Source organism: Ailuropoda melanoleuca, chromosome 15, assembly GCF_002007445.2.
Source record: "Ailuropoda melanoleuca isolate Jingjing chromosome 15, ASM200744v2, whole genome shotgun sequence".
NCBI lineage: Eukaryota > Metazoa > Chordata > Mammalia > Carnivora > Ursidae > Ailuropoda > Ailuropoda melanoleuca.
In genome coordinates this window covers 80,657,695-80,668,510 of record NC_048232.1, presented here as the reverse complement: position 1 = coordinate 80,668,510, position 10,816 = coordinate 80,657,695, and the positions used below count along the sequence as shown (strand labels likewise).

Below are 10,816 nucleotides of genomic sequence, written 5' to 3'. Positions count from 1 at the left end.
AGCCCGGCCTTCCCGGGGGTGGCGGCCAGCGCCATGCTGCGCCTGGGGCTGTGCGCCGCCGCGCTGCTGTGCGTGTGCCGGCCGGGCGCCGTGCGCGCCGACTGCTGGCTCATCGAGGGCGACAAGGGGTACGTGTGGCTGGCCATCTGCAGCCAGAACCAGCCGCCCTACGAGACCATCCCGCAGCACATCAACAGCACCGTGCACGACCTGCGGCTCAACGAGAACAAGCTCAAGGGCCGTGCTCTACTCCTCGCTCAACCGCTTCGGGAACCTCACCGACCTCAACCTCACCAAGAACGAGATCTCCTACATCGAGGACGGCGCCTTCCTGGGCCAGTCGAGCCTGCAGGTGCTGCAGCTGGGCTACAACAAGCTCAGCAACCTGACCGAGGGCATGCTGCGCGGCATGGGCCGCCTGCAGTTCCTCTTCGTGCAGCACAACCTCATCGAGGTGGTGACGCCCGCCGCCTTCTCCGAGTGCCCCAGCCTCATCAGCATCGACCTGTCCTCCAACCGCCTCAGCCGCCTGGACGGCGCCACCTTCGCCAGCCTGGCCAGCCTCATGGTGTGCGAGCTGGCCGGCAACCCCTTCAACTGCGAGTGTGACCTCTTTGGCTTCCTGGCCTGGCTGGTGGTGTTCAACAACGTCACCAAGAACTACGACCGCCTGCAGTGCGAGTCCCCGCGCGAGTTCGCCGGCTACCCGCTGCTGGTGCCGCGGCCCTACCACAGCCTCAACGCCATCACCGTGCTCCAGGCCAAGTGCCGCAACGGCTCGCTGCCCGCCCGGCCCGCCAGCCACCCCACGCCCTACTCCACCGACGCCCAGAGGGAGCCCGACGAGAACTCGGGCTTCAACCCCGACGAGATCCTCTCGGTGGAGCCGCCGGCCTCGTCCACCACGGACGCGTCTGCGGGGCCCGCCATCAAGCTGCACCACGTCACCTTCACCTCGGCCACGCTGGTGGTCATCATCCCGCACCCCTACAGCAAGATGTACGTGCTGGTCCAGTACAACAACAGCTACTTCTCCGACGTCATGACGCTCAAGAACAAGAAGGAGATCGTCACGCTTGACAAGCTGCGGGCGCACACCGAGTACACCTTCTGCGTGACGTCGCTGCGCAACAGCCGCCGCTTCAACCACACCTGCCTGACCTTCACCACGCGGGACCCCGTCCCCGGCGACCTGGCGCCCAGCACCTCCACCACCACCCACTACATCATGACCATCCTGGGCTGCCTCTTCGGCATGGTCATCGTGCTGGGCGCCGTCTACTACTGCCTGCGCAAGCGCCGCATGCAGGAGGAGAAGCAGAAGTCGGTCAAGGTCAAGAAAACCATCCTGGAGATGCGCTACGGGGCGGACGTGGATGCCGGCTCTGTGGTGCACGCTGCCCAGAAGCTGGGCGAACCCCCCGTGCTGCCCGTGTCCTGCATGGCCTCCATCCCCTCCATGATCGGGGAGAAGCTGCCCACCTCCAAGGGGCTGGAGGCCGGGCTGGACACACCCAAGGTGGCCACCAAGGGCAACTACATTGAGGTGCGCACGGGCACGGGCGGGGACGGCCTGGCCCGGCCGGAGGATGACCTCCCGGACCTGGAGAATGGCCAGGGCTCGGCCGCTGAGATCTCCACCATCGCCAAGGAGGTGGACAAGGTCAACCAGATCATTAACAACTGCATCGACGCCCTCAAGCTGGACTCGGCCTCCTTCCTGGGGGGCGGTGGCGGCAGCGGGGACCCCGAGCTGGCCTTTGAGTGCCAGTCCCTCCCCGTGGCCGCCGCCGCTGCCGCCTCCTCGGCAGCGACCCCGGGGGTGCTGGAGCGGCCCAGCTTCCTCTCACCCCCCTACAAGGAGAGCTCCCACCACCCGCTCCAGCGCCAGCTGAGCGCTGACGCCGCCGTGGCCCGCAAGACCTGCAGCGTGTCCTCCAGCGGCTCCATCAAGAGCGCCAAGGTCTTCAGCCTGGACGTGCCCGACCACCCAGCGGCCGCGGGGCTGGCCAAGGGCGACTCCAAGTACATCGAGAAGGGCAGCCCCCTCAACAGCCCGCTGGACCGGCTCCCACTGGTGCCGGCGGGCAGCGGTGGGGGCGGCGGCGGGGGCGGCGGCGTCCACCACCTGGAGGTGAAGCCCGCCTTCCACTGCAGCGAGCACCGGCACAGCTTCCCGGCCTTGTACTACGAGGAGGGCGCCGACAGCCTGAGCCAGCGCGTGTCCTTCCTCAAGCCGCTGACCCGCTCCAAGCGGGACTCCACCTACTCGCAGCTCTCCCCCAGACACTACTACTCAGGTTACTCCTCCAGCCCTGAGTACTCCTCCGAGAGCACGCACAAGATCTGGGAGCGCTTCCGGCCCTACAAGAAGCACCACCATGAGGAGGTGTACGTGGCAGCCGGCCACGCCCTGCGCAAGAAGGTCCAGTTCGCCAAGGACGAGGACCTGCACGACATCCTCGATTACTGGAAAGGGGTCTCGGCCCAGCAGAAGCTGTGACCCTCTCCTTCCCGGTGAGGCCGGAGGGGGAGGGTGGAGGGGCACACGGGGAAGGGCCCGGCAGCCGGGCCGGGGGGAAGGGGCGGCGCCGGGGGTCGAGGCCGAGGCCGAGGAGTGGACGCACACGCACACCCGCACGCACGCACCCATGCACACACCTGACCACCACCTGACTGTGAACCACCACCACCCGACAATAACGGACAGGAAAACAAAGACACGTTCTCCTTAAAGTTTACACACTGATACCGAAACCAGTCGTCTTTACTGTGCTGCCCAGGGACTCTGCTGGGGTGTGCGGGCCTGGGGCGGGGCGGGGCGCAGGCCAGGAAGCCAGAAGGGAGTGTGGGGTCTGGGGCTCGGGGACTAAGGGACAGGTTTGGGGGCAGAGGAGTCTGGAGCAGAGAGAGGGTCCCCCTCACTCTGGGAACAGGTCACTTGGAGTTTAGCACCAGGCAGACATCGGGCCTCATTTCCTTTCTGTTATGGCTGGGGAAACTGAGACCTGGAGAAAGGAGGTGATAACCCCAGGGCCACATGGCCGGTTATGCAGTTTCCCAACTTCCCAGCCCAGTGTTGTCTCCCACCCTTCGTCCGCCCACCACCCCCTTCCGGAGCTGTGGTCTCCTGGGGCTGAGGGACTTGAGAATCAGGCAGGTGCTTTTCCTTTCTAGAAATCCCCATGGCCACGCCCCTAAGCGTGGGGCTGTGATTCATCACACTGGGGCTCCTTCGCCCCCCGCCCCCCACGCCAGCACCCAGGAGAGACGGGAGGTCTTGCTTGCAAGAAAGGAGCAGAGGCACGGGGCCATTCCACCAGCCCCCTTCAAGTGTCTTCCAAGTAGCCTGGGAGCTGCTTCTGGGGTCTGAGGAGAGAGCAGGTGGGTCCGCTCCCACTGCCTCTCAGGTGCAGGCCCCGTTGCCCCAGCCCCCCAGCCTCTCTGGGCCTCTAGGACCCCTACTCATCCCAGAAGGGCAGCAGTGAACTGTGATGCCTGGGAGCAGTGGGGAGGCAGGGTATGAGGGGGGTCTTCCTGCTTGTGCCCCCACATCCTGGCCTCCCACCTGCCTGACCCCCATTATGGGATCTCGGGGCAGCACCTCAGCCTGCACAGGGGAAGGAGGGCTTTCCCAGGCTTACTCACCCACCACCTCTTGGCTGCCCATCCCTGCCCCACCCCCTGGCCAGAGGGGCTCCCATGTTTCCATGGAAATGGCCGCTCCTCCCCTTGCTGACCCCCACCCAACATCGAACAAAGCACAAACAGTGAGCACCACCCCCTCTGCTTGGGGGGGGGCGGAAGCAGGCAGGTTCTTGGGGCCCCTCCCTCTCCCTGGCCAGCTTCTGTCGCCATGGCAACCCAGGGCCTGGCAGTTGGGACTGTTGGGCTCCTGGGGGTTCTCTCTCAGTGTGGGCGGCAGAGGGTGGTAAGGGAGGGCAGGGCCAGGCACCTGCGGCCTTTCTCAACAGCTAGGGGCTTTCAGGGTCGAGTCTGGGGCGGGAGGGGGGGACAGATCCGGGGACCTGAGACTGTGGGGGCTTGAACAATGTCGGGGTGCTGAGGGGCCCGTCACCTTTGATTAGGACATGGGCCAGTGGGGGGCAGGGGCAACTATAGCCTTGCCCACCTGCCGCTGTGCTCCTTGGCTCCCCACCCACTCAGCTCCCCCCACACCCCTGCCCGAGACCCCCAGCCCCTGGCCTGTCACCCTGTTGGGTTTCCTGAGATTTGGGGAGTGTGGCTGTGGGGGAACGGTGAGCACTGGGGTGGGACCAAGACCTGTACTGTGTGTGTGGGGGTTCTTGACCAAGAAAGTTAGTGCCATCTCCCGGGTTGGGGCGGGGGGAGCCTAGCGACCTTCCTGCCAGGGGTAGAGTCTGGGGGAGGACTGTTGGGGGGTTGCTGGGGCTCAACTGAGCTCCTCTCTTACACCCACTTGGGGGACAGACCAAGCCCAGGGGTCACTTGGGGGTGACATTTGCAAAGGAAGGACTGTTCTTCTGGGGAGTAGAGAGGAGGGGGCCAGCATGGATATGCAGAGCAGACCTCCCTCAATCCCTGAAACCTGCCCCCCCAATTCCTCCTCACACCAGATTGGCAAAGCTGAGAGGAGAAAGCAGGCAGAGCCAGCGGTGTGAGAAAGCAGATTCCTGTTATATTTGCATGACGATTTTACTGTATTTTTCTGAGCAAACATCTGTCGTGTATGTGCCAGTTTGTCCAGACTCCCAGGCCCCCCTCCCTGCCTCCCCCTCTTGCCCACATTCCCTCTGTTGTGATCTGACAAGCAGCTCTTGAAACCTGGGGAGGGGCCAGCTCTACAAAAGTCCCAAAACAGGTGCCACCGAAACGCAAGCCCTGCCCGCATACCCTTCTCCTGTCTCTCTGAACGTTGGGCCCTTAAGTGCCACCTCGCCCTGTGGATCCCCAGTTTCATGCCCTCGCCCTTTCCCCTCCTCCCTGCCAGGGAAGGGTGGCTTCAGGGAAGGGAGCATGGGGGGACCTCTTTGTCCCACTGGCTGTCATTTTTCAGAAGAAGATGTCTGCGGGGGGGCCCGGAGAGAGAAGGGCTGGGTGTCTTGGCCACCAGGTTGGCGGGGGGGAGCTACTGCTGAATCCATGGGGCTAAGAACTCGGGGCTTCATGGGTGGCCTTATGGGGAGGCTTGGGAGGAACCCGTGGCAGGAGCCAGACCCCAGGGTGGGCCTGGTCTCCCTGGAGATGGCGCTTCCCACGGGGAGGGTTCCCAGCAGCGGGAGAGGGAGCCCCCCACCCTTGCCATTCCCCCATCATTCCTGGTTGAAGATGACCTATAAAAACCTCAGACCATCTTACTTCAGGGGCTTTCAGGATACGTCTCCATCTTAACAGCAAGGGTCTTGCCCCTCCCGGAGGTAAACCAACCTTCCCAACCTAGATCACCCCAATCTTTGAGGCAGACTAGGATCTAACTCAGGCCTCTGGCCTCCCGGCCAGGCGGGATCTTCAGCTGCCCGGCCAGGCCCCTTGATCTGGGAAGGGGGCCAGGGCACTGTAGCCCACCTTGGAGGCTTCCCTGCATCTGTGTCCTGTGTCCTGTTCAGGATCATTCTTCCCCAGCAGGGAGCAAAATATTCACGAAAGACAAATGAACATTTATGTCACGGAGTCCGGCTGCCTGAGGCCCTGTGTTTGTAATGGCGACGAGCACGGCGGGCCTGGGCCGCAGCCTGGGCAGACCGGGAGGGCAGGCAGCCAGGAGAGAAGGAAAGGGGGGCAATGGGGGAAGGAGGCAGGCCAGCGGGAGGGAATGTGGGTGCCGTACCCTGGACCTCCTGGGGAGGCCTCTTTGCCTTGGATCATGCCTGGGCTTTGCTATCCCTGTCAGAGAATCTCCAGAGGAAATTCCTGGGTGCCTGTTGCTGGAGGAGGGGACTACTGTGTCACCTGGAAGGCTGGCGCTGCTAACCCTTCTGTCGGAGCTAATGGCCTTCCAGAAGTGAAACACGGAGGTCTGGAGGGGGAAAAAAAAACCTAAACAAAACCTTAGTCTGGTGTGGACACCTTCTCAGGGGTCCTGGGCCCTGCCTCTGCCTGCTGGAGGCCCCTCACCTCCGCACCCCTCCTAGGGGACAGTGCCGGAGGCCTGTGGAGGCTGCCGGGGTCTAGGCCAGAGGGGCGGGCGGGTAGGGCTGGCTGCAGGGAAGCAGGAGCGGAGAGACCCACTTGGGAAGAAGAGTAGGCCTGAGTAGCCCCAGAGACCGGGGAGGCAGGGCAGAGTCTGGGCCTGGCCGAGGGTCTGTTTAAGGTTTTTCCACTGAAAGTCGCTCACCGTCCCCACTCCTGGAAATTTAACAGAGTGGAAACAGAAGCTCAGGAAAGGGAAGGAAGGAAATCTTCTAGGGTCTCAAAACCAGTTAGGGACAGACTGTGAGTCCGAGAAGGGGGCCAGGCATGGGGGACAAGAGTAACAGGCTCCAGCTTGTAAGGGGCTTACATGCAGAGAAGGGACAGCCACCAAGTGTTCCCCAGCGAGGGACGCTGTGCAGAGAATTAAAACAGGGTGATGCAGGGGCTGGGTGTCAAGCTTGGAGGACCAGACCAGAGGGCGAGGGTGACAGGTAGCTGGATGTCCCGAAGAACTTCCTCAGGTGCCCCCACTCTGCGGCCCCCACGCCCTCGGGGGGAGCCCCCCCTTCTGCAGTAACCCACCCCATCGGTGGCTGAGCGGGGCTCTTTCTGGGTGGAAGCACTCGGTGGGGGGGGTCTGAGCCCTGAGGGGCTTGGAGGGGCAGGGCTGACCGGTGCCCAGGAGGCCATTGTGAAGGGGGGGGGACTTGCCTGATCCCAGGGCTGTTCTCCTCCCCACCGAGACTTTTGCTCCCCAGTGCCCTCCGCCCTCTGGCCCCGGGAGCCACCATGCTCCTTGTCCATCCTGACCCAATGACCTCCCAGCTTTAAGACAGAACCAGTATTTACACTTTCTGCCTCTCTTTCCTGCCTCAGGCTGGACAGGGGCAGGGGTCCATCCTCACCGCCTCCTTCCCTCCCTCCCCTCCTCCCCCTTCCCTCCACAAGGAGCCACCAGCCCCGTGGGCCCTGCGGCTAGGCACCTGGTTTGGGTTAGTGTAGAGCTGGACTCCTGGCCCTGGGCTATGAACCTGTGAACCCCAGCTGTGTGTGGACCTTTCCTTCCTCGGGGGGCCCAAAACCTCTCCTTTTCTTCTTTTAGGGGGGTAACTTCATTTATTTTCTCTTCCCTATATCTGCCTCTCCCTCCTCCCAGTTTCCTGTTTTAAACTGAATGGCACGAAATTGTTTTCCTCAACTCGGAGATTCCTGTATGGAGAGAATCAATTTCTATATTTGCAATAAATTTCTTATTTAAAACAATGGGGCCAAGGTCTGTGTTGAATGTCGACCCCCTCCCCGCCCCACCCCTGCCAAGTGGGAGTCCCGGCACCTCCAGTTTCCCTTTCTCACCAGAGCTCCCCACACAGGGTTGAGGAATGGGGCCCCCTGGACGGGCAGTCACCACCCGCGGTCAAGGAAAAAAGCTGTGTGTCTGCCGGAGGGCAGGGGCCAGCAGGAGACGAGAGGCTCACGGTCCCTCCACACCGGGCAAGCCTGGCAGGGTGGGGGCCTGATGGCATCTCTTCCTGGAAACCTAGGAGGCCCTCTGCCGGCTGCCCCTGTTCCGCTCGCTGGCGCCCTGGCCTCTATCGTCCCTGTACTCGGTCAGACCCGAGGAGACGGACAGAGTGTGGGCATTTCAAGTCTCGGCTGATGCTCAGGGATTATGTCCCCTCGCCAGTGGCCAAGGACCCCGCTTTCCCATAGGACTGCTTCTCATTGCTCTGTGCCCTGGGAGAGGGGTGACGTGGGGTCCAGCGGGTCTCCTCCTGGCTGCTATCAGGCCCACCTCCAGGCAGTCTGCCCAGTCCCACTGGGTCTCCAGACAGGTCTGCTGCTCTTTTCTCCACAGCTATGAACCACCCCTGCTCCTTCTCAGGGATCAAGAGATGCGACTTGTCTCTCTGGAGTTCAGGTCTTCATCCAGGGAAACCCTCGTTCAGGTGGGGCCTGGGGGCCACCTACAAGCCCCAGCCTCCCTGTCTCCCCAGGCCGCCCTTTGCTCGGACCCCTGCTCTCTGATGGCGGCACACCCCTCCTCGGGGAAGTCCCTGGATTCAGCCTGGACGGCTGTGGGGTCCTCCGAGTGGCCTCCCTGGCACCGAGCTGTTCTCCCGGGTGAGGCCCCGTGGTCCCATTTGGCAGCTCTGACCCTGGGACAGCCGTCCCCGGGGCTCTGGTGGCTCTTGGCCCATGGGTCTGTCTGTTGTGATCCCTTTCACCTCTCTGAGAGCTGGCGTGGACTGCGGGGGGGGGGGTCCTTCTGCGAAAGCCCCTGTCTGAGCCGTGTCTCCTCTCAGCTGGCCTCAACCCCCACCCCCCACGTGCTGCTGTCTCAAGGCGGTGGCAGCCTGGCCCCTGGTCTCCCGAGCCCTCTGCTTACTGGCTCTTGCCAGGCGGCCCATCGCTCATGCCCTGTTTTCTGAGGGAAGGTTCGGGATGAACTTGCACTGTGGGATGGGAAGAGAGAGGGGCATGTCTGTGGGGAGGGGTTGTGGGGCAGGGCCTGCCTCTGGGGCTGCCCTGGGGTCCCCCAGCCTGGCCAAGGCTCAGGGCCACCCCTGCCCAGCTGCCTTCCTGTGACACTTTGCTCCAGTGTCTCCATCAACATGGGCCTTTCCTCTTGGAGGGTTCCCATTATTCCCGAGGATACGAAGCCATGACCAAAGGTGGGCTTGAGCCTTGGGGGGGGGGCAGCCAGTCCAGGTCCTTCCATCCCCGCTGCCCTGAGCTCCCCAGACCCTCAAGTTCCTTCCCACAGGGGTTCAAGGGTCAGCAGCAGTTACTGGGAATTTGGAAGTGTCTTCAAGGACAGCTTTGCTTTTGTGTACAGAAAGACTCGTTCTGTTATTACTCAAGTACAAATGCAAAGACCTTTAGCTTTTCATTTCGCACAGAAGTTATTCTATTTATAAATCTAGTAAATTTGCACATTCACATTTAAGGGGATTTGGGTTAATTTAGGTCCTGTTTACAAAATGCAATTAATCAAATGTCCTTACCTGCCCCAAACTTTATCCAGTTCAGTCTATCTGATTTCCTTTTTAAATACTTCACTTGTTTGAAGAGCAAACAAAACCTTACATCCTGACAAATTTCTACTTGCTCCTAGGGTGACTTTGGGTTCTTGTCGTGTACCAAACTTCTTATCACATGAGTGGTATTTTCAAGGAAAATCACAATTCTGAATTAATTCCTTCTATACAAACAATCAATTTGAATTTCACAGACATTCGTGCCTGAAAGAGCAAACAGCAAATGGCACAAATAACCCGGAACACTAAATATGCCCAGATATCTTAACACAAGCGTTAATTATCCAAATGTGACACATGGGTTTTATACCTACTTCAAATCCTTTCTGGGGTGAGGAGGCATTCTTCCAGTGACAAGACACATGTCACCCAGTAGGTCTGCCCGGTGGGCACTTTGGGGTAAAACCTTCTCGCTAGCTCCCATGTACTGGAGATTTCCGCTGGGGCTGGCATCTGGGAGCTCCAGACAGAGGAGACCCCACTTTTACAGTTTCCAGGTGGTGCCCTCTCACGGGGGGCTCGCTCAAACCGGTGTCCGCAGGTGACCCAGTTCTTCCGTCTTCTCTAGGAGGTCTGCAACCCCATCATGTCCCCCTAGCCTTGAGCTGTCAGCTCAGGCCTCCCACCTCCTCAAGATTCAAGAACGTTCCTCCCTGGGGCGCCTGGGTGGCGCAGTTGTTAAGCGTCTGCCTTTGGCTCAGGGCGTGATCCTGGCGTTCTGGGATCGAGTCCCACATTGGGCTCCTCTGCTGGGAGCCTGCTTCTTCCTCTCCCACTCCCCCTGCTGTGTTCCCTGTCTCGCTGGCTGTCTCTCTGTCAAATAAATAAATAAAGAAAATCTTAAAAAAAAAAAAAACGTTCCTCCCATGTACGCGGGCTCCCACTTTGCAAGGTGCTCCCAGGATGGCTCCCTGGGCTCCGCCCGGGCTTGGTTTGAAGGTGTTCACAGTTTCAAGGTCATTCTGTGACCCTCTCAGAGCTGAGGGCCAACGAACTTGCTCTTCTATTCATTTGCTTAGCTCAATTCCCCTCCCCCGGGGCTCCCCCCCTTCCCTGTCTTAGCAGCAATAAAGTCTCTTCCTCTGGAGATGTCTGCGAGACCAGCCCTTGTGCCTGAAGGGCACTGGGGACGTCACTGGGTCTTGGCTGGTTCTCAGAGGCAAGTCTGTGAAGACACGGTCCTGGGCACCCCAGCGCCTGGCCCATGACCCCCAGACCTGCCTGCCTCTTGTTTCTGCTTTGGGTGGTCAAGGTGTCTGTGGGGCCCAGAGGCTGCCTCCTGTAGGCCACAGCCAGGGCAGCGCCAGGCCGGGCAGACCCCTGACCTGGGCTCCTGCTGGCCTCATCCCTCAGCTGCTCTTTTCTCCACAGCTATGAACCACCCCTGCTCCTTCTCAGGGATCAAGAGATGCGACTTGTCTTCCTGGTCAGGCATGGAGTTTGGGTCTTCATCCAGGGAAACCCTCGCTAAGGTGGGGCCTGGGGGCCACCTACAAGCCCCACAGCCTCCCTGTCTCCCCAGGCCGCCCTTTGCTTGGACCCCTGCTCTCCGACGGCGGCACACCCCTCCTCGGGGAAGTCCCTGGATTCAGCCTGGACGGCTGTGGGGTCCTCCGAGTGGCCTCCCTGGCACCGAGCTGTTCTCCCGGGAGTGAGGCCACGTG

At 61.3% G+C, this 10,816-nt stretch overlaps 1 protein-coding gene across 1 annotated transcript; it reads left to right on the top strand.

Moving 5' to 3' along the window:
• Positions 1–6: 6 nt before the first annotated feature.
• Positions 7–2,931, top strand: ELFN2 (extracellular leucine rich repeat and fibronectin type III domain containing 2). The gene is given in 2 exon segments (XM_002914533.3): positions 7–237; positions 239–2,931. Coding segments are annotated over 2 exon segments (2,469 nt in total). The 5' UTR covers positions 7–33; the 3' UTR covers positions 2,504–2,931.
• The last annotated feature ends 7,885 nt before the right edge of the window (positions 2,932–10,816 follow it).